The sequence below is a fragment of the Sceloporus undulatus genome, unplaced genomic scaffold, assembly GCF_019175285.1.
Source record: "Sceloporus undulatus isolate JIND9_A2432 ecotype Alabama unplaced genomic scaffold, SceUnd_v1.1 scaffold_15, whole genome shotgun sequence".
Taxonomy (NCBI): domain Eukaryota; kingdom Metazoa; phylum Chordata; class Lepidosauria; order Squamata; family Phrynosomatidae; genus Sceloporus; species Sceloporus undulatus.
The window spans coordinates 3,664,064-3,688,269 of record NW_024802937.1 but is presented as its reverse complement, the minus strand read 5'-3'; the positions used below and the strand labels follow the sequence as shown (position 1 = coordinate 3,688,269).

Genomic DNA, 24,206 nt, shown 5'->3' with positions numbered 1-24,206 from the left:
ATCTCAATCTAGCATGTCATAACAACACTTACCCTGTGTGATTAATACTACTGTCCAAAGGACAGTATAATTACACTGCTGTGGAATGGGAAAGAACAAATTAGATTTTACATCTTTTTTTAACACAGTTGAAAGTAGTTTTTAAAAAGCTAGAACTGTAATTCCCAACAATACATTATTAAAGTGTACTTTATGTTATTTGAAAATGGTTATTTTCACTAGGGCATTTGGGAAAGATGGCATTGTATAATGATAGATTCATAACATGCGAAAAGTATCCTAAATAGTCTTCTACAAAAAGCTTACATTCCTACTTGTTGCCTCAAATAGATTAGGAATTGTGGCTCTAGCTTCATGATCCCTCCTGTACAAAATCTAAACTTGCAGACTGTAGAATGGATCCAATCAAAATAAATATTTTAAGATGCAGTTCTCTACATGAACAGTTTAAAGTAAGTTAATTACCAATTGGTGTCAATGCAGCTCACCTCTGAAGAGGTGGGAATAGGACTGCAGCTGTAAGAGATGTTAGCATTAAACAGACAGACGTCAGTGGAAATTTAAAGCTTAGGTCCTGTCTGTATTGGTGTGGAGCAGCCTAGAGTATCCTGGTTCCAAAGCTGCCTCAACCATCCCCTGTTGCAAAAGCCCTCTGTCCCAACATCAAGCAGCTGATCGGACATATGTCCTGCTCAGTCACTCAGTGTGTCCAACTCTGCCACTTCACTCTTAGGTCATAATGAGGTGCCCCACCTTGATTATATGGTTGGGTGCCTCATTCTGGCTTCAGAGCAAGCAACTGATGGCAACAGCAGACCACTGGACAGCAGAGTGGGATAAGTTTCAAACAGCCTCCAAGTGTTGGAGCAGAAGATCTGGAACAAATAGTAATTTTAATGCATGTTAAGGGTGCTATCCCCTCATGTTGAACAGCCTTGCCAACATCTGGTCCGCTTGCACCAGAACCACTGAGAGGACGAGAGAGGCCATTTTATTTGGCCTGTGCAGAAAGGGCCCTAGATCCACTTACTTGAGCTCAGCTAAAGAGAATGGGATTTGCTTTTCAGTACACCTTCAGTAAATTGTGCTGTAACTATCCCATTGCAATGAGAAGATTTAAACATTTATTAACATCCTTAACATTTCCTATATTTCACTTAATTTTTGCTATAGTGTGGTCTCTAACATTAAACTGGTTTTGCAGTGCAAATGATGGATTTACAATGCAAACGTCTGGCATTTGGCTAGTGCTATAATAAAAGAGATGACACAACGTTTATTGGTGAGAGCATTTAGGATTGCAGTTCTATAAATGTAATGAACTCACTGGGTAAATATGTAATAGATTGGGTTGTACACAGAGGCCTGGTGTTACCTTTATAAAATACACATCCTGAATCTTTGAATTAAACTGTGCTAAATATTGTAAATGTCTAATTCTGATAATGTCCTGTTGAAAATATTTCACATTTAGGGTTGTGGATATATACACATTCATCATTGCTTTTCCTTAACTGCTAAATTGCTGGGAATTCAAGGATTATATATTCAAAGGACCAAGAAAGTACAAAAACAGCTGATGATGGAAGTAAATCAATTAAATTTTTTTTACTTGGATGTAATTCTTATCTGACAGGTTGTTCCTGCTAGTTGTCACATCCTGTGTTTGCTGTCTTCTTTTTCTTCTTCTTCTTTGTAGTCAGATGTTTGGTAAGAACTTCCTTCACCACTTGGCTTTCTTTATCCTTTAACTTCTCTGTGGTCACTTTATGGGCAGAGTCAGGAAACAATTTTGCAAGCATTTTATGGCTGTGAGCCATGCATGAGTCAACCATTTTATATATTAAGAAGGCTCATTTCTCTCCTTGGAGCAGTGTAAACCTTTTCTAGAGTTACAGCGACCTCTCCCAACCAAGCTCACTCTAGATATGTTGGAATGTAACTTATAACAGGAAAAGGGATCCTGGAAATTGTAGTCTAATATATCTGGAGGGCATCAGGTTGGAGGTGTTTATAAAGTGTTAACACAAATGTGTCATGAAATTTTTTAGATCCTACTACATGAGATTGGTAACAGGGCCAGATTAAGACATGCTGGGTCCCTAAACTGTGTCAAGTTTAAGAATCCCTGCATTATTACTCCAATATATATATTATCCTCACACATTTGGGGCAGATTTTTTCTGTTAGAGACTAAGGCCTGTTACAGACTGCCAAAATAAAGCTGCTTCGGGTCTCTTTGGAGGTATGCTATTTAAATGATGCATGGGTCCTAAGAGTCCGGAGGTCGCGCCAAAGCCACACTCCATTTCTAAGCACTGGAGTGCAGCTTTGGTGCAGCTTCTGGATTCTTAGGATGCATGCATCATTTAAACAGCATGCCTCCAAAGAGACCCGAAGCAGCTTTATTTTGGCAGTCTGTAACAGGCCATAGTGTAATCTGAGGTTGAAACTGTAATTTATTTAGGTTTATTTAGGAAGCTCTTTCCCTTATCCAGCAGGACAAGGAAGAGCCATATGGACAGACTTCAGGCACAGAGCAGGGAACACTGGGAGTACCACCAGAGGGAACAGCTGTTGCTAAGCCTCGGAGGAGGCGTGTGGTCATGGTGGGACACTCCTTGCTGAGGGGTACAGAATCAGTGATTTGTAGGCCTGATAAGATGTCTTGAGAGGTGTGTTGTCTCCCTGGGGCAAAGATCCATGATGTGACAGAGAGGCTGACAAGACTGGACAAGCCTACTGACCATTTCCCCTTCCTTTTAATCCATGTGGGAACCAATGACACTGCAAGACACAGCCTTCAGAATATCAGAAGGGATTACGAGGCTCTGGGTAGGAAGCCAAAAGAAATGGATGCACAGATAGTCATTTCGTCTCTTCCAGTTGAAGGGCATGGTCCAGGAAGGGAGAGGAAAAAAAGCAGAGGTAAATAACTGCCTCAAAAGGCCACATGGGGGCTGCGACATGCGGTTGATGTGGCCCCAATCCAGCTAGGAAAGGGGCAGCATCCCGCCACCCCTTAGGGGCTGTATGTACAGCTCCTAAGAATCTCTAGGCCTTCCAGCACAAGTCTGTGGTCAACACCTACCAGAAGTTGATCACAGAATCATGCTGGAGGTAGCAGTGCCCTGCACCAGGGTGTCATCTGGTGTGAGGGGGGGGGGCTTGGGGCAGGAGCCAAAAGGACCCATTTCCAATTCCCTGTCCCATGTGGCTTTACTATAAAATAAAGCTGTGCGGGGCAAAGACGGGGTGTGTGTGCCAGCCCTCTCCCTCCCTGCTGCAAGCCATGGTGGGTGCTCACTGGGTGTCACCCCTTCTTCAATGGGATCACCCCCTTCAGTGGTGTCACCCTGTGCAGTCCGCACCCCCACACCCCACAAGTGACACTACTGGCTGGAGGACCTACAAAAGCCTAGAGAAGTGTTTCTTCTAGCAATCTCTCGGTCCTGCAGTGCAACTCTTTGGTCACCTTCTGGTAGAGTTGTGCTGGAGGAGCTAGAGATTCCTAGAAAAACATATCAATCAAATCCACAAATAATCAGATCTGCAAAAGTCAAAGCTGCAAATGTGAAGAGCTGGCTGTAATCCTCCTTATCTGCAGGGAATACGTTTCAAGATCCCCAGTGAATGCATAATTGAAACCATGGAGAGCAAAACCACCGGGAGGGGTGGGGGAGGTACTTGATATTTTTGGACCATGGCTGACCATGGGTAACTGAAACTGTGGAATGCAAAATCACATATAAGGGTGGATTACTGTATTACAATTCTGATTTGACAGCACAGTAATATCTGTCCTTTCTGCTTCCACACAGCCATTTCCCAACCAAGATTTTAGTGAGTGATATATCTAAGTTCTTCTGTGCCTCTGATCCCAGAAGCATCATGAGAGAGAAATGGGCACCCTGTTTCATGTGGTTGGGGTCATGGCAATATAGGAACAAAGTAAATAAGAACATAAGAGTGAAATATTTCCAAACCTATATTTCTAAACCAGTTTTTCTCTTGGAAAACTTCTGTTTTGTTATGGATACACTTATATAAATAACAATGTCTATGAAGCAACTTTCAATTGTTGTGCAGCATTACTCTTTTTCTCAAACATGGATATCAGTAGTTAAAAGCTTTGACTGTGCAGTTTCGTTCAGAGAGCCATTCAAAATCACATGGCAACATTTTGTACACTTCAAGTGTAGAAGCCTAAAATAATGTTACCTATAATCTTTACAGTTGTAGGAACCATTATAATACCACCGGTGCTGTAATTATATGCATGCTTTCTGGAGGCTTGGTAAATAGGGATAATTAATTCCTTGAAACTTCCAAGTACATGAAGTGTGATAAGCCATGGTGAACCAGAGCTCTACAACATTACAGATGTAGCTAATGACACCCCATTTTCCCAAGAGATAAATAAGCTGAATTGCCTAACCACATGAAGTGGAAAATGAGGAGCAGAGTACTTGTACTGGATATAGTGAGGTGTGGAAAGGTGTTGGAAGGAAAATGAGCAGAGAAAATGATGTCAAATTTCCAGTGGCTCTGCTTCCCAGTTGCAGACACTGGAGACTACAGTTCCCAGCGGCCATGCTTATATAACTTCCCGAAGTTCAGGAAAAGTGATATGCCAGATGGAAGCAATACATGATTTGGGTTTGTTCAGATATCTACCCATGCTACTCATCATTTTAGCATACATAACAGTCATGGGAAGCAGGGACAATGTTTGGTGACAGTAAGCATCTGAGGCCAAAGATGGATGTTTGAAGTTTATTGCATGGGGGAAAAACGTTCCCTGATGCGTTCTAATGAGCACGAGCACGGGCGCGCATGGAGCATGTTGGGAACCCGATAGGTCCCAGAATGCTAGTTTACCGCACGGTGGAACACCGCCGCCACCGGGCATTCCCATCGGGTTCCCAATGTGTTCCAGGGGGCGCCATTCTGGGAATGCTTTTGAAATTGTTCCCAGAAATGGCGCCCTCTGGAACACATTGGGAACCCGATGGGAATGCCCGGCGGCAACGGCGGCATTCCGCCGTGCGGTAAACTAGCGTTCTGGGACCCATCGGGTTCCCATCACGCTCCGTGTGCGCCCGCGCTCATGCTCATTAGAACGCATCGGGGAACGTTTTCCCCCCATGCGATAAACTTCTTTGTTTCTTTCGCTTTGCCCCCTCCATAGGCTGAGCTTCTTCTGTCCCTGCAGAAGGTGTACAAGAAGTCCCTGGACTTTCTGGGTATCTGCCACCATGGACAAATTCATTCTCTATTCAGTTAACATATCACTAAAAAAAAAAAAAAGATGACCATAGAAAGGGAGGGAAGATTCTTCTGTCTTGATGGGGCAACATGTAGTGTTGAATCTGAAAATATCTATCCCTTGGAGAAAGTTCATCTGGTTACAATCAACCATCCCTTCATCAGCACAGTATCCCACTCTACACATCTTTGAAGAGATTTTGGAAACGTCATCTGCCAAATGCTGAAGCTAATGCACCAACTAGTAACTATTTATAAAGAACATGTGGCTCTGATTCTGTTCTGTCATTGGTCTGTCAGATGCTTATGTATAAAGCACAGGTTTCAAGCTTTACAGCTCCAAATGGTTTAGGACCTAACTACTTAAAATGCAGCATCCTTCTATACGATTCTATGAATCCTGCCCTCCATTGTCAAATGTATAGCTGGTGGGAAGGTAAGACAATGCCTTTTCAGTTTTGGTGCTTCCTGCCGTGGGAGGCTCATTTGGCTCCTTCCTTCCTGATGAGGTACTTTCACTGTTGCCTAGAGAAGACTGTCTAGTTTCAGCATGCCTTTCTATGATTAGCTGTTGTCTACTTTGCTTGTCTTAACAATGATGTGTTTGTTGCTGACTCTGTTTTCACACTGCTCAGTTTTGAGTATTTAATTTTTTCACTTAATTTTTATTTAAATTGCTATGTTTGTTTGTAAACCTTTGACTTTTTACATAAGACAGAGTCATGGCAGTTGAAGTGGTATAAATCTGTTTCATTTCTGCAGTGTGTAAGATTTGCAAAGGCAGCCATGAAGGAACTAGATAAGATGCATAAGTTTAAAGATGTATCATTATGTCTTTGACATGTCTTTGATATCATTAAATATCAAAGTCATAATCCTTTAGGCCACACAATTTCTAATTTCTATGTAGGGTTTGAAAGCTGGACAGTGAAGAAAGCTTCAGGAAGAAAATCAATATGAAATGTGGTGCTGGAAAAGAGTTCTAGATACCAAGACAAATATATGGGTCCAAGAGCATAGCAAACTTGAACTCTCTCTAGACTATCAGAATGACCAGGCTGAGGACATTATACTTTGGGCCATATCATGAGACAAAATGATATGGTACAGTTGAAGGCAATAGGAGGACAAATGGACTCCACCAAGGAAGCCTAGTATTTGCAATAACTTGTTATCAAGTCCTTTTGCATTCTATCTGATCCAATTTTACTGATGTGCATTTTGACTTTTATTGTAATTCTGGCCCAGTACAGATTAGAAGAAAGGGGCAGGCAGAGGTTGCCCCTTTCTCCTCCAGATCGTTGCTGTAGCAACCACACCGTCGTAACAACGATCTGCCTAAAAAAGGAGCTCCAAAATGGAGTTCCTTTCTGCAACACCACCAAGGTGCCATTTGTGCTCTGGGGTGTTGCGGTGACGTGTCTTGTGTGCTGTGCCATTAGGACACACTGCACAAGACACATCACAGATGCGCACACCGTATGGATGGCGCTGCATCAAGATGGTGCTGTCCATACATATTAGGGTTTGGGAGCGTGCGGTTGCTGTGCGCTCCTGAACCCTAAAATTGCTGCCGCCATGCCACAAAACTCCTGTTTGTACCGGACCTCTGTTTCAGACAATGCTGTGTGGCATCTTTGGGAACAAAACAATCAAAACACAAGCCAAACATTGTTCAGATAATAAAAACATAGGATGACCTACCTATGTTTGCATAGCTAATATCAGTGCTAATATCAATGGATATGAATTATTGTTCTGCATTGGAATAGGTGGCATTCCTCAACAGGGATGGCAAAACATCTGCCACATACTCATAGTTAAGAGTGGCTGAGGACCTATCTTTGATCTCTTCTTTATTCACTTCTGTCCCTGAGTCTTCTCCAGAAGAATGGACAGATTGCTCTGGTCAAAGGGATGAATTGATCACTAGCAGAGAGCTTTTGAAATTAGGCTAAGAGTTACACTTTCGGATCACATGTTCTGTATGACCAAGGGTCACATGTTCTATTCTTTGCTGTTTGTTTTCTCTTTATCTTACTACGTGCCGTCTTAACAATAAAACACTGTTCTATTGTTTGCATTTTACAATTCTTTATGTATTGTACATAGCCCAGAGAACTTTGATTATCGGACAGTCTGAAAGTACAATCAATCAATCAGCTGTTCATTGTCCTCTACAACATCATACCCCAAACATGCATATGGCCCTAGGCTAGAAAAATGCAAGGAAAGTGAGTAGGATTAGTTCTGCATTGTCAGTTATTCTGAGGTATGATGGGTGGGTTCTGCCATAGAAAATGCATGCATGTTTAATGGTCTCTTGACAGTCAGATTACATCGATAGAACAGGAATGATAGGGATGTAATCTTGAACTAACTGATACACTGACTGCACTGTTTCTGCAGAAATCAACAGTTTTATTTCCATCATGTAGAACAGGAGTTACAGAAGTAGTAAGTATAAAAGGACATTTCCAAACAGCATAATTATTTTGTGAACTATCAGCAGTTTCTAGGAGGAAGCAACATATAAGATGTTTAGTCACTGAAAGATATTTATTTATAAAATGTATGCACTGCCTTTCTCTAATAAGTTAAGACAATATCACTGTTTGTGTACCTTCAAGTCACCTATAGACCTATGGCAAACTCAGAAACTTCTTAGGCTCTTCTTGGGCAAAGAAGACTCATCAGACATGGTTTTTTCAGTTCCTTCCTCTAAAAACAGCTTAATTTATATACCGCTTCATACTGAACTAACAGTGTCTAAGTGGTTTACAACTGTAAGATAATTGCCCCCAACAATCTGGGTACTCATTTTAGCAACCTCGGAAGGAATCAAGCCTGAGTCGAGCTTGAGCCCTTTCACTGATATACAGTGGTACCCCGGGATATGAAATACCCACGTTACGAAATTTCCGGGATACGAAAAAATCCCATAGGAAATAACTGTTCTGGGTTACGAAGGTTATTTCGGGTTACAAAGAAAATTTTGGTGCTTTTCGGCGCTATTTCACATGAAATCGCGGCTTTTCCCCATTAGCGCCTATGGGTTTTTCGGCTTGCGAAGTATTCCGGGTTACGAAAGCGGCGGCGGAACGAATTAATTTCGTAACCCGGGGTACCACTGTATTGAACTCACAACCTTATGGGTGTGAGTGAGTGGCTGCAGTACAGGCATTTAACCACTGAGCCACTAAAACAGTGGTTCCCAAACTTTGGTCCTCCAGTTGTTTTGGACTTCAGCTCCCAGAATTTCTGATTGTTGGCCAAACTGGAGAGGGCTTCTGGGAGTTGAAGTCCAAAGCACCTGGAGAACCAAAGTTTGGGAAATACTGTTTTAAAATATATTCAACAGCACCTGCTATTCATTGTCGGCCTCCCATCCATGTACTAACAAGAGCTGACCCTCATTGGCTTCCAAGACCAGACAGACCTGATATCTTAATGATATTTGAGACCCAAAATATCAGTAACACACACACAAAAATAGTAGTTAGGATTCAAAAACACCATTGTACACAGCTACATTTTAAAACTTTGTAGAGAAGGGCAATGGTGTAAAAGTGGCAGTTAAAAGCTGCTACTAGGCTATGCAAGTTAAGCTATCCATTACAACAGTATATCTCAAGCTATTTCATTGGGCGGGGGGGGGGGGGGGTGTTGGCAGTTTCTTTTCCAATATGCCAGGGATGTTGACGGTTAAAACAGAATTATAGCATTACACTCTGCAGAATGTGAAAGCCCCTTAGGTCCCTAGGCAGATGCAGAGTAAGCGACACTTCAATTTGCCTGGTCCAGGGCATTTAAGCATATATGGCCATTTGTGGTCCTCACATGGTCCTTGGTAAAGGTCTCTCATTTTCCTGGGGCTTCCTTAGAAGGGATGGTGTCACTAGGGCAATGCAGGGGGTGTGGACCACACCAGGCGACACCCTAAGGGTGAGTGACACCACTGCTCCTCAAACACCTGTTTTTTTGACAGAAGGAGGCTGTGGCATTCACCTGTGTCCCAATAAACTGTTGAATAGATGGTGTGAGTGGGGTGAGGCTCAGTGGGAGGAGAAAGGAGATACCCCATTTTTTTTAAAAAAATAAATTTTTAAATTTTATTTTTTAAATTAAAAAAATACATTTTTCTTTAAAACATCCTATCTTACCAAATTTCCATTTTAACCACAAGAAAACTACATACATGAAAATACATTTAGGCATATGCTATTGTAATTTAAAGGTATAATTTTAATTTTATTAGTCATTTCCATCACAACTATTGCCAATACATCCAGGGATTATATGGGAATTACAATTTACGAGTAACTTTAGTACAAAAAACATTACTAAGGATTCTATACGGTGTGGTATGGGAGGAGGTCAATGAGGAGGTGGCACCATGAGTTACTGCACTGGGTGATACCAGCCCTAGTGATGCCACTGGCTGTACTCCACACATTCTGTGGCTGAGGCTATCAACTTCTCATCTTGGTGGCAGTGGCAGCCACCTATAAAAGTGGCAAAATCAGTCTGAGTGATGGATGGCAAAGGGTGTGCAGTCTTGCATGAGAAGACAATCAGTGAGTATATGTGTCTGTGGAGGGAGTACAAGGAAGAATGTGTGTGAGGACAAAAGATAATGGTTTTCAACTGTAAAAGTGAAGGAGTGCATGTGAGGGGGAACAGGTGCACTTTTGTGGTTTTACCCTCTAAGATGGGCCCTAAAGATCCTCTAGCCATCAGTGTAACACTCCCTGGGGGGAAAAAAAATTAAAACCAGAGCATTAAAGATTAAAAAGATTGAATCCCATTTTGAGAGAATGGAAGGATATAAAAAGACAAGTAAATAAATAACCGCAAAACTTTTTTGAATTGTGTCCAGGAAAACTCTAAAAGTCAATGGAGATTTGTTACTACAGGTTTGAATCATCGTGTTATGTCAATAACCTGGCTATTGTATTCGCCACCAAATAAAGTATCTGAAGAGAATTGTTTGTCATTACATTATGAAAGCAATGTATTAAATGCAATAATTACATTGACATTGGGAATACTGAGTGTTTTGTCCTTATTAAAATGAACCACTTCAAAGAGAAGTCTTCTACAAACCATATTGTTTGTGTAGGGTGTTGGGTGTAAAGAGACTTAGTGCGTGGAAGGGAGATCTGGATTCATATTCACACTCAAAATAGAATATAGCTCACTGGGGAGTTTATCAGACAAGGGAAATTGGAAAGATAATCCAATGGCAATCGGAACGCAATCACGGGGTTTAACGTTATTGCGTGATAGCCTACTACATGCAAATTCGGGCAATGGGAAGTCAGTCCGAGCACAATCATGGGGTTTCACGTTATTGCGTGATAGACGACCACACGCAAATACGGGCAATGGCATGCTATTTTGGGGCAATGGGAAGCCAGTTCGAATGCAATTCGCATTCACGTAATTTCACTGAACTAGCAAATTCACGTGAATGCGTTCTGGCCCCACTTCCTTTTCATTCAAAATTGAAAGAAATTCCTCTTGTGTGATAAAGTCCTGGGACTGTAAACCTGTCACTAACTCTTAGCCTCACCAGCTCAGAGGCTTATAAAGAGAATAAAATGAAGGTGGGAAGAGGACTGCGTACATTTACCTTGAGCCTTGGAAGAAGCAGGGTTAAAAAAGCAATAAAATAATTATGGAGTATTTATTTCAATGGCCTTATGCATTTCTCGGTGGTTTAAACATGTGTGTGGCAGGTTTTCTCTGAAAAGGCTCCAAACTGGAAAACTATAATTAAATCCTATATTTAAAATATTTAAAAATATTTTTTGAATATTTTAAAAATAGGGTTTAATTCAAGTTTTCCAGTTTGGAGCCTTTCAGCATGCAGACCCAATCCTGGCATTGAAGTTGTCTTTTCAGAGAAAGCCTTTTATAAATAATATTAATAAAAATAAAAAATAAATAATATTCATAAATATATTTAACATTTATAAAATATTTATTAAAATTATACATATTTAAATGTGTATTTTTAATGGGAGTGAGAATGGTTTGAGTCAGTGGGACGATGACTCTGGAGGCCAAGGTTCAAATCCCCGCTGGGCCATGGAAACCCATTGAGTGACCTTGGGCAAATCGCACTCTCTCACCAAGAGAGCAAATCTTGCCACAAAAACCCCATGATAGGTTTTACTTTAGGTTGCCACAAGTCAGAAACTACTTGAAAGCACACAACAACACAAGCATTATTAAAGTAGAGAACGGTGATGGGAATGAAAGACAGTATTTATCATAGTTGCAATTTGCATATACAGTACTTTCAGATACTGGCATAAGAGTAGGTAGTCTCTGGAGCAGCAGAAAACAAGTTTGCTCCCTCCTCAATATGACATCCTTTCAAATATTTAAACAGGGCTGTCATATCACCTCTTAATCTTCTTTTCTCCAGGCTAAACATCCCCAGCTCCCTAAGTCGATTCTCATAGGACATGGTTTCCAGGCCCTTCACCATTTTAGTCGCTCTCCCTTGGACATGCTCCAGTTTCTCAACATCCATGGTCTCTGATATTGTCAGCCAGTGCCAACTTCCCCATTCTTGCCTTGTCCATCTGAGCATCTTCTGAAGGGCTTGTCTGCAGTCTGGATACATACAGTGGCCATGTATGTCCATGTGGGTAAATGGTGGATCCCTTGCTGGATGGTGAGTCACCATGGGAGGAAATCCCAATGCTTCACTGGGCCTCCTCTAGTTGGTCAAAAACCAGCAGAGAAGGAAAACAAAGAGTGGACAAATAATGAGATGCTGCACACATTCTTAAGCAATTTCAAGTGTAATTAAAGAACTATCAATGGACATTGGAAGGTTTGCTCATCCTATTGGTAGAGAGCAACTCAATGGCCAACTTCAACCCAAAGCCACGCTGGTGGATGTAGAGATTCCCAGAGAGAAGACTCTGCTAGGCCTTTGGAGCTCCTCCAGGGCAGTTCTATGGCCAGTGTCTGTCAGACGTTGACCACAGAGTTGCCCTGGAGGACCTAGAGATTCCTAGAGAGGTGTTCTCTCAGGTAAAAACATGGTGTTTTTGTTATTTGCGGTTTTTCCATATCCACGGGGTCTTGTGCCCCTAACTCTAGCGAATGTGGAGGGACAAGTGAGTGTACAGTGATTCAGTTTGACTCCATGGCTTTGACGGCCATTTAATGGCTCAGCGCTAGGGAATGCTGGGAAGTGTAGTTCGTTGTGGCCACCACCAGACATTGAGCTAGCTATCATATAGTCTCTCTATTTCTCCCTCCTTTGGGGAGGGGGCGGAGCTCCGCAACGCGCACGCGCCTCCTAGCTGCAACGTGCGCAGCCTGGCCGTTGAGGTCGCGCGCATGCGCGTCCTCCTTCCCTCCCCGCCGAACAAACCGCTCCGTGTCGCCTCTCGCGCCTCCTCACCTTGACGCGCATGCGCGACCCCGTGCAAACAAACCGCTCCGAGTCGCCGCTCGCGCCCCACCCTGACGCGCATGCGCCCTGAGTCCTTTCCATCTCGGTCTGTTTGAACAGGAAGGCGGACATATTTGTCTCTCTCTCTCTCTCTTACTCTTAGAGGAGACGCGTTTGGAAGGAGATGCTGCTGCTTCGTCCCTTCCGCCCGTGAAGAAGCCGAACGCGGGGCCGCGAGAAGCAGGGCCTGGAGGAGCAGAACGAGGAGGCTCCCTGTCTTTCCCGCGGGGCTTTTCCTTCCGCTAGGCCTCTGGACGGAGCGAGGGCAAAGATAGCTGGCGCCGAGGAGGACTGGCTTGGCCGGCTGGGAAAATGCGGCCTCGGATCGGGAGGCCGTGCTGGAGACGAGCGGAGGCTGGCGGCGGGGCTGTAACGGCGGCTGCCTAGACACAGGCTCCCTCTGGACGCAGGAGGAGGGAGGGAGAGCGGGGCCGCCCCGCTTCGGGCGCCGAGGGCCTTTCGCTCGAGGATGCGTGGTGGCGGAGAGATCCGGCGGCAGCAGCCCTCGCCCTGAGGAGGAGGAGGAGGACAGGCACACAGCCCCCTCCCCGGCCCTCCCTTTGGGGCGCTCCCGTGGATTTAAGGCAGCCCCTGCTTCCCTCACAAGCACCATGTCGGCCGGAGAGAGCTTCGAGTCTCGGTTTGACAAAATCGGGACCATGGTCAAAGACCCCAAGTCCGAAGTCAACTCGGATTGCTTGCTGGTAAGCGAGAGGGTGGCCTCCCCTCGGCAGAAGGGAGGAGGCCTGGCGGTGGCTCCTCTCAGGCGGACGGGGAGGGAGAGAGAGGGTTGGCAGCACCAGCATCTCTGGGCTGCAGCCTCTGACTTGCTCAGCTGCACTTGGATGCAAGGAGTAAGAACAGTAAGGTCGAGAGATCTCTGGAAGACGCTCCTTTGGAGGCCTCTGAGCAGAGGCTGGATCAGGCCATCTGTCAATGGGGATGCATGGCAGAAGAAAGGGGCTGGGCTGGGGGCAGCCATTCTCGGATTCAGAGGCACAGCGTCTTTCAATCTGCAGCACTTTATTGCCCAGTTGTTGACGTTGAAGCGCCAGTGTTGTTTTGATAACGAACACTCATCCCTCCATATTTGTGGATTTCATTCTTGGCTGATTTGGTTAATATGTTCCCTCTAGGAATATCCAGGTCCTCCGGCAGAACTCTATGGTCAGCTTTAACTAAGAGCTGCACTGAAAGACCCAGAGATTCCCAGAGAGAAGACTCTGCTCGGCCTTTGGAGCTCCTCCAGGGCAGTTCTGTGGCCAGTGTCTGTCGGACCTTGACCACAGAGTTACCCTGGAGGACCTAGAGATTCCTAGAGAGGCGTCCTCTCTGGTAAAAACCTGGTGGTTTTTGTTGTTTGCGGTTTTTCCATATTCACGGGGGTCTTGTGTCCCTAACCCTAGCGAATGTGGAGGGACAGGTGTATGGTTTTAAATTGCCACGGTTCAATTGAGGGTGGGATTGCGGATATGGGATTGTATGTACGTTTTTGACTCGTAAAGCAGAGGCAGGATATAAATAAAAGTTGTTATTATTATTATTTATTTAGCCTTGTTAGGTCCAAAACATACGCTATGAGTTTTAACTGCCCTGGCTATAGGAGGAATCCTGGGGATTTTGTAGCTTATTTTGGCACTCTGACAAAGAAGGATGACTGTGTCACAGAATTACCGTTCCCAGGATTTCTCTAGCATTGAGTCAGGGCAGTTAAAGCGGTCTCAAACTAGATGATTTCTGCACTGTGTTTTGGGTCTTAGTTTGTAGAATCGGTGTTTTAGGGAGGTCTTGTGGCACCTTTGAGACTGACTGAAAGAAAGAAGTTGGCAGCAGGAGCTTTGCTAGACTTCAGCCTACCTTCCTTGCATGGCTATATGTTTGAATTCTGCTTATTGGTAAGTGGTTTAAACATTTGTCTACTTCTCCCAGGAGTCTTTTTTTAAGCACCTCTGCTGCTATTTGCCTTCCTGCCTAATGGGAGATAGATGATGGTACGGTTTTTCCAGGGCGGTGGTCCATAAGCTGTGCCCTTTAATAGATTTTGGACTTCATCTCTCAGAATCCCAGACCAACATGGCTGAGAATTCTGGGAGCTAAAGTCCAAAATCTCTTAAAGGGCATAATTTGGGGACCACTGATCCAGGGCGATGCTTGAGATGCATTAAGGTCACTCAACTTACATTGTGTCGTGTTTTACATTGCGGAAATGATCCAGTTTGAGACCGCTTTAACTGCCCTGGCTCAGTGCTAGGGGATTCTAGGAACTGGAGTTTTGTGAGACATTTAGCCTGCTTTGTTAGAGAGCTCTGGTGCCACAATAAACTACAATTCCCAGGATTCCCTAGCACAGAGCCAGGGCAGTTAAAGAGGTCTCAAACTGGATTTTTACTGCAATGTGTTTTGGACTTTTGTTTGCCTTATTTGATGGGCTGAGAATAAAGTCATTTGAGATATGGTGCTGGAGGAGAGTGCTGAGGATACTGTGGACAGCCAAAAAGAACAACTGGTTCCTAGAAAAAACCAACAAGAAACCTCCCTGGAGGAAAAGGTGACTCAACTGAGGCTGTTGTACTTCGGACACATCGTGAGATGGAATTACTCACTGGGAAAAAACAGTAATGCTAGGAAAGGTGGAGGGAAGTGGAGAGGAAGGCAACATGCTGGATGGATGGACTCTATTAGGTATGAATCTGCAAGAACTTAGGGGAATAGTGTCTTGGAAATGTCTCATCCACAGAGTTGCCATAAGTCAAGATTGACTCAAGGGTGGTTAACAACAAGGTGCTTGCAGTGGTATTTTGTGTTAATGTTTGGAACAGTAACCCAGAAAATCCTGATGGGTAAACTTTTATTTGAGAGACTGATTTCCACCCTCTTATCTTCTTTCTCTCTCACTGAAGATTATGAAAAGTATGGGTAACTCACCACTCACATTATGTATTCTCTCTGCAGGGCTGAGGGTGATCAAGCAGACTTTATTGTTGTTTTTGTTGTGTGCCTTCAAGTTGTTTCCAGTTTATGGTGACCCTTAGGTGAATCCGTCAAGGGGTTTTCTGTGCAAGATTTGTCCAGAGGAGGCTTGCCATTGCCTTCCCATGAGGCTGAGAGAGTGTGACTTTCCCAAGGTCACTCAGTGGATTTCATGGATGAGCTGGGAATCAAACCCTGGTCCCACACTCAAACCACTTTGCCCTGCTGGCTCTAAGCAGACTTACAGGGCTGAAATAAAATGAAAAACTCCACTTTCTTTCTATGGGGGTTAAACAAATGCCTTAAACATGGAAAACTGGCAGCAATGATGGTACCAGAATTGTAGACACCATTGGATCTATCAGTTTCAAGTTACTGTTGTTTTAGACTCCAGGTTTATGCATGTTGGGGTCTTATCTTGGAAGCTAAGCAGAGTCAGCCCAGGTTAGTACTTGGATGGGAGACTACCAACAAATACCAGGTACTGTACTGTAGGCTGTATTTTAGGGGAAGGAAGTGGCAAAACCACCTCTGAATATTTGTTGTCTAAGAAAACCCTATGAAATTCATGGAGTTGCCATAGATCGACAGGCGACTTGAAAGCATATACTGTACACACACAGAGCAGAAGTGTATGTAGTTGAACTGAACGCATGAGTACATTTAAGAGTTTAGATTCTCCATGTAAATAGACATTGTGGATTAGAGTCTTAAAGTGTGCCATGGATGCCTTACATTGGTGAGTTGCTTGGATGTCAGTGGTAGGTGTTTAGCTGTATAAATAAAACTAAGGGGATTAAAATGTGTGTCTCACTTGAGCCCTAAATAAAGATAGGATTTTACTGATGAATCCTCTTGAGTGAAATGTTTTGCAACTCATTATTATGAAGGTAAGTAGAGTTGGTTTATCTTAAATTTTAAAAGTCAAAGATTGTTGGGGGTCACTGAATGTCTTAAACATAAACTGGAGCAGAAGTAGACACCTGTATACTCAATGGATACTGAAATAATGGCCTAAAAATAGTGGTCCAGCATGTACTAAGCAAATACAATTGGATTTTATGGTTTTACAAAAGAATATAGATTTGGTGGCTTAGTGGTTAAGACACTAATTCTGGTGATCAGAAGATTGGAAAGTTGGTAGTTCGAGGCCCGAGTGCTGTATGATGGGGTGAGCTCCCATCACTAGTCCCAGCTTCTGCCAACCTAGCAGTTCGAAATGCAAATACTGTACAAGTAGATAAATGGGTACCACTTCACATGTCCGCTGGGGTAGTCCTCAGACAACACTGGCTCTTTGGCTTAGTAACGGAGGTGAGCACCGTCCCCTACAGTCGGACACTGCTAAACAATCATGTCAAAGGACTACCTTTACCTTTAGGATCTTATTTGCATCTCACTCACATTACCCCTCTAGTCTGTATTAGTCTAGGCTGTCATTTAGTTGTATTGTCATGAACTGAACTTAATTGTCCTAAAGGCAGTGTGTGATGAACTTTGGATAGGCCTTGTTTAAGTGCCTGATCTTTATTTCAACCTTTCAAATTAGGCTTTATAAATAAACTCTTAGATCTTGTTCATCCCCTGTTTTGCTTCCATAATAAAACAAGTCACAGCTGCAGAATATGTAAATGTGGTGATCTCAAGGCTTTTATTGCAAGGCATATTGGAAGAAGATGCAATAGGGAGTCTACAAATGCATATGTATAATAAAGTTGTGACTAAGGGGCATACAGTAATACAGATTATGGGGTGAGCTGGACCTTACCTATATTTTTTTGGTTAGGTAATGAAAACTGGTGGCTGTAGACTTCAGATTTAATTCCTTTAGTTGTGAAGTGGAACCCATAATAACTGAAAATGTTAACTGAGGAGTTTTAGGAAGAAAAAAGCACACCTGATATTTTAATTCTGTCTTTCCTCTCATAAAGGCTCTAGTCCTTTTAAAAATAAGTTAAATCCCCAGCCTTGAGAAAGGTCTCTTCTTGTGAATGGGTGGGACAGGAAAAGGAAATGTGGGGTCTGTTACCTAATAATGACCTCAGTTTCACTGTTGTCTTTGGTCAGCTTCAGAACAACTACACAGCAGACGGTGGTTGTTACAAAAACTCAGTCTGGCATCAGATATTTTTATTTTACACAAACATAGTAGAGCTTTACATAGTTTCATACAGGTTTAGTTTCTCTCATTTGAAATGCTTGGGGCAAGAATTGTTTTGGATTATGGGATTATTATTTTTTTGGGGGGAATATTTGCATATGAATAATGAGTTACCTTGGAGATGGACCCAAGGGTAAACATGAAATTCATTTATGTTTTGTATACAACTTATACACATAGCCTGAAGGTAATTCCATACACAATATTTTTAATAATTTAGTGAATGAATCACAGTGTGTGTACACTGAACCATCAAAAAGCAAAGGTGTCAATATCTCAGTCACCCATGTGGACAGTTTTGGATTTTGGGTTGTCTGTGTGGCATGATGTAGCAATTCGATGCACCTGCTATGTGCATCTTTGTGGCTTATACTACTGTCATCTATCTGTAGTGAATACTTTGTATATTAGACCAAAAATATTATTGGTCTAAATATAGAGGCATTTAAGTATTAATCTGCAGAGTGTGGATTCACTTCAGGGGAAAGCACTTGCTAGCATTAACCACAGATTTATCAGTAATATGTAAGCCTCGCCTTTCTACTGAATATTATTCCACGATGGGCATTGTGTGGGCCATAGTCAATAGAAGAACATGCCTCATATTGAGGCTGTTCACTGGTCTATCTAGCTCAGTGTGGGCTACACTGACAGTAGTACTCAAGGTCACACTGGCTTCTTCATCAGGCAAACAGGAGAAAGAAATTGAAGATGTTAGTCCTATAGGCCTGCATTTTCTGTTTCTGGTCTTGTTTCAGATGGTCTATGGCCCACACAATACCCATCATGGAATAATATTCAGTAGTGACTTTGAAAGCTTGCAACACGTAATTGTGCATTTTGGTTGTCCCAATAAAGGTATCATTGTTTGGATGTTATTGGATTTGCTATATGGCCAACATAGCTACCCCTAGATGTTTAATAGTACTCAGGGGTTTCAGACAAAGTTTTCTCCCAGCCATACCCAGAGATGACTGGTGATTGAACTTGGAAGCTTTCACATTTGAAGTATCACTGAATTACAGTTGTAAATGAATGAATAAATAATACTTAATACCTTTTCTTCTCTGTTCTTTCCTGATGTTGTTCCACCTTGGTTTCTTTGCTGCTTTTCCTCCCCCTGACCTCCTCTTGTCAGTTTGCTTCACCATCCTTTTTAGAACATAATCAACAGTGCACAAATTTACAAAGCATTTTGTAAAACATATGCCTCTCGCTAAAATATTTTAGTTAAGTTGTCTGTCGTGTAGCCATTAATTGAAAATAATACATCCAAGAGAATTCTAAAAACGGATGTTTTCTTTGCATCATAATTTGTAAAGAAATCAGAGTCTGAGTGTACAGTGGTACTGAATCTCCATTTAAACAAATGCTAGATCTGAACCCACCAGGGCAGTAATCTCATCCAATATTGTAGTTAAGCCTATTAGAGACATATCTTTTGATGTGAGATTTCTCTTCTCTGGCTAGGGTCAGACTTAACATTGATTTAAGTATGAAATCACATAATTCCACTGCATATTCCAGCTTCTTCCACATCTTCAAACACCATGCTTGAGTCTTTGTTCATTTGTATATGCCAGTACTGAGGCATCATGCTTGGTTTAGTGCAGACATTTTTCTGGGTCCTTGAGAGATTGTTTTCCTGTCTTGATGATCAGGATAGCCACAAGATTATTTGCTGGTAGTACCTTCTGCTTATGCATTGTAGCTACCAGGCTTGTCCAGTTTGTGTGCTTCTACCATTTAGTGTATAAAAAATGGGGTGCTTCTGTGTCTGAAGGAGCCTTGTGTTTCCATCCTGGTTTGTTTCTTATCTTGCAGCTTTGTGTATTTCAAAATCTTCAGTTCCTTCTTGAAGATACCAGTTGTTTTTGCTTGAATAAGCACTTCTGAGGTGTCAGAGCTGAAGGCTGGTTCCCTTTTGGAGAATGTTCTCTCCTCCCACTCTGAACCCAGCTGGACTATGTCATGCAGAGAATATTTGAGATAAGTGGCTCCTGTATAAAAGATAGCCATCAGGTGGGTTAATGAGGTTTCAGGATGGGAGGGGGAAAGGTACCACCATCTCTGACTGACTTGCTCTTCTGATTGTATATCAGGGGCACAGGGTTAGGTTTGGCATGACCTTGTTTTCTTCAGAGGAGGGGGATTACAAAGAGGAATAAAAAGAGGAGGAGAGAAGAAGAAGCGCTGCTAGAGAATGAAATGGGCTTCCTTTTCCTATGGCATTTGTGCTGTCCGTGTCTCTTGGGTTTGGCAGGGATGAATGAAGCTTGCCCATGAACTTCAAGAATTCATACTGAGTTGAAGGTTTATTGAAGGCCACTTATGGATTAAGCTGAGAGTGGGTTGTCCACAGAGTGCTTGGCAGAGGCAAAGGAACAAATACAAAGAGATCTTTTCTTGAAAAAATTATAGTGATTTTACCTAATGGAGGTCTAGTCTACTACTTTGTCACTCTGATGAATTGTGGACTCTTAGAGAACTTCTTGGGTTTCGGAGACCTTTGAGGAAGAGGTGGCCTCGGTATGCGTTGCATGCTGCAAAGCATATGTGAATTCAGATGCCAAATAAGAAGGACTAGAAGGAATGCTGAGTGAGGCCAGAGCTGTTCTAGGTATCTTGGGGCCAGCGCTGCCAATTCCTAGGAATCCAGAGAATTTAATTAATTTCTTTTCAGGGATTTTTAATGAATATTCTGGTAAATATTGGAGAATTTCAGGGATTTTGGACTTTGGTAAAACCTTCCGGGGAATATCTTCAAGGCATGTTGACAACACTGCTTGGGGCCTTCTGATGGCTGAAGAAATGGGTGGGACATGTGAGTTTAGTGTAGCTTATTCAGTCCCCCACCTTTTGGGGTTCTACCATGTCTTCCCTGCTTTGGGAAAGCAGTACCTGCCTAGAAATGGTTGTAGGGCACTAGAGGCTAATGCAATGGGGCTAGGAGTAGGCTGGCATTGCTTTCAGGTACAGCATTCCTGCATCTGGAAAGCAACTGTCTGGAGAAGCAGTTTACTGGGGCCAAGAACAGGCAGAGATGAGCTTAGTTCTTGCTGAGCAGCTGATTTTGAGTAACCCCTCCCTGCTTGTGCTGAAAGGTTCCTTTCCTGTCTTTGAAATAATGGTGGGGAAGTTGCAAAGGAGGGAGAGGAACAGCTGATTTTCAAAAGTTATCCATAAAGACTGCTTTGGTGGCTGCTTGGGAGTAGATCTACAGCTTGAAATAACACACATGCACACCCAACAACAGTTTCAAAAACCTTGATTTTACCATTTTATATAAGGATCACCATTTTACTTCCCCCTTGCATATAATGGGACTTGAGCACCCGTAGATTGTGGTATCCCTTGGTGTCCTGGAACCAAACCCCAGTGGAAAATAAGGGCCTACTGTATATCACCACCTGCTGCTGCTCATGCCTTCACATAATTTCTGATTTAAGGCCACTCTTAGGTGAACCTATCACCGGGCTTTCTTGGAGAGATTTGTTCATAGGCTTTGCCTTCCCTTCCCCTGAGGCTGAAAGTGTTTTACTTGCCCAAGGTCACCTAGGAGTTATTCTTGGCTGAATAAGAATTTGAACCCTGGTTTCTAGACTCATAGTGCTCAAACCACTACACCATGCTGGCTCTAAACAGACCTGTCTTTCTCATAAAAAGATTTGAGGGGTTTTCTTTTTCTCAGAACTGTAATTTTTTCCCCTAGGTTTTGCTTTAAGTTGGAGGCGTTAATTCTTTCCTTTCAGGACCATGTCCTAGCTGACTATGAAAGCTATTTACTGCTGTTTACATCTTTTTCTCCTTACTGTTTTACTCTGTTCCAAGAGTCCCCAGACATGACGATGCGGAGAGTTCCTAGTTTCCTCCTGGCTTCAACCTTATCCTTTAAAATGTCTGCTGTGAGAAGCCAATATTTTTGTTTCTTTCAAAAAATAACAACTTAATTAGGAAAATCTAGAGAGACATGGTGAAAATCCACCTCAGTATCAGTAGACAATATAGTCATCTTCTTTCATACAGAAGCCAGAAAACAATTTGTAAGCAGCTCTGGGACCCTTTTTGGCTGAAGAGTAAGGTACAAATGCTCTAAATAACAAACAGATAAACAAATAATCATCTCTAAAAAACTTTGGTATTATCACTCTATGAGTCTGCCAGATGTTACCAGAGATATTAATAATGCAGAAAATCCAATTCAGTAGCTGTATACTTATCAGCAGTGGCTAGGAAAGCTGATGGTGACATAATCTAGCAAACCAATAAAGGCCATTTGCAAACTTTACTGTTGCCAGGAAAACCACTTCTCTAAATTGTAATAATTACAGCAGTGAATTTGCACCATGGGGAAACAGCTGCATTAGGTGCAGGGACAGTATTTTATCCGTAGGAAGGGTATCACACTGCACAAAAATCACCAGTGGCTGAAAGGCAGTCATTTTTTTAAAAAAAGAAGCTTTGAGATTGGATCCATTGAAATCAACAGTGGATATTGTCCATCACGGAGACTTCTTGGCCTTCATTGACTTAATGGAGATTTATTTGCATACTGTATCAGCATTAGGGAGGTCCACAGGACAGTCCTTTGTTTATTCTAAGGGCTGAACAGTATCAGTATAGGATATGTCCTTTGGTGTGTCACCAGTTCACAGCATGATTACAGAGTCCCTAGTAGCTATGCTGTCTGTCTGAGGTCATTGAGATGCCCATCTCCCCTTACCTGGATGTTCCTCCCCTTAGCATGCAGGGTGGGGCAGAGGTGTATATAGCCACCACAGTTTGTTGTCTGTCACATCACAGCTTCATCATGCTGAACCTTTGATCAACATGGACAAGAGAATTTTTCTCTCCTGAGAATATTACAAAAGGTTCCTTCTTTAACTCCAGCAATTTCTTCAGAAGAAAAACACGGGCTTCATGCACCACACTGAGCTCCTGGGTTCAATTATCTTTGTCATCATCTTGGTGTACTGGACAGGAGATTCTTCCTGGCAGTAAGAACTGTTTGACTGTGGAACACACACTCTTGAAGAGTGGTGGAGTCTTCTCTGGAGGTTTTTAAACAGGCTGGATGGCTGTCTGTTGGGGATGCTTTGATTGTTTATTTCTGCATGGCAGGAGGTTGGATTGGATGGCCCTTGAGGTCTCTTCCAACTCTATGATTCTGTGAAGAGAACTGTTGCAGCCTAAGGTCTAGTCTAGTCGGTTGAATTCGGGGCAGCCCTCCTGACAACAGTATCACTTTGAAAACCTGTTTGAACAGGCCAGGACAAAACAAATCAATAATTTATGTTTCAAGTTTTTCCTTCCCCCAAAAGGGTAATAAAAGACCAGGAATGGAAGCTATCTCTTGAAGAGTGTCTCAGAAATAACAAACAGAACATTTAACTGTTTGGCTAACTTTATGACAATGTTACCACATATTGATGTACGTTGCCTTACAATTACAATCTCCTCAACATTTTGCAGTTTACTGCTTAGAAAATAGCCAGTTGTACAGGGGTAAAGTTATCATTTGTAGAGTAGTTTTAAGGAGCACTTCTAAGCAAGGTATATCTAGATTTGGATGGGGAAGACACTCCAAATCTTATTCCTAGTGGCCTCTGAAATTGATATATTCAAATCTAATTCTCCTCCAGTTTTATACGCCAGCCTATTACCATATGTTGCCTCTATAAGCCAAGTGTAGTTTCTCTGCAATGCCTTTAGGAAGCTGGGTAGAAGCCATACAGTAATGCTTGAACATTGTGGGGGGAGAGACACAAAGTCTCCCCTTTTCTAACCAGGTTTGCTAATAGGGACGCAATTTTCTGTAACTGGAGTCATGTGGGTTGCATTCGTGCTATTAAAAAAACTTTTATTTATATCCCACTTATTTGTAAGAATCAATCAAAACGGCTTCCAACAATTAAAATAATACAGATATACAGAAATAGTAATAATACAAATATATACAATTCCCCACCCCCTTTAAAAAAGAATTAAACCATTCTGGGATTAAAATTCAAGACATTAATATCAACATATTTATATTATTTGTACAATATTGCCAAAATCCGACCATATCTCTCCGCCTCTACTGCCAAGATCCTGGTCCATGCCCTAGTGATCTCACGACTGGATTACTGTAACATCCTCCTGGCTGGGCTTCCTCTTTCTCACCTCCGTCCTTTAATCTCTGTCCAGCATTCAGCTGCACGCATTATCACTTCCACCCACCGCTCTGACCACATCTCTCCTGTGTTGGCATCCCTTCATTGGCTCCCTCTCCCTTTTCGCATTCAGTATAAGCTCCTGCTGTCAACATTCAAAGCCCTCCATGGA

At 42.6% G+C, this 24,206-nt stretch overlaps 1 protein-coding gene across 2 annotated transcripts in view; it reads left to right on the top strand.

Annotated features, from left to right (window-relative positions):
* Positions 1-13,247: 13,247 nt before the first annotated feature.
* The window catches only part of LOC121917336 (rho-associated protein kinase 1), a 100,075-nt gene continuing 89,116 nt past the window's right edge, over positions 13,248-24,206 (top strand). For both annotated transcript variants that reach the window (XM_042443233.1, XM_042443232.1), the window contains exon 1: positions 13,248-13,452. In XM_042443233.1, the coding sequence (XP_042299167.1) occupies positions 13,360-13,452 (93 nt within the window). In that variant the 5' untranslated portion in view covers positions 13,248-13,359. The remainder of the gene's footprint in view (positions 13,453-24,206) is intronic.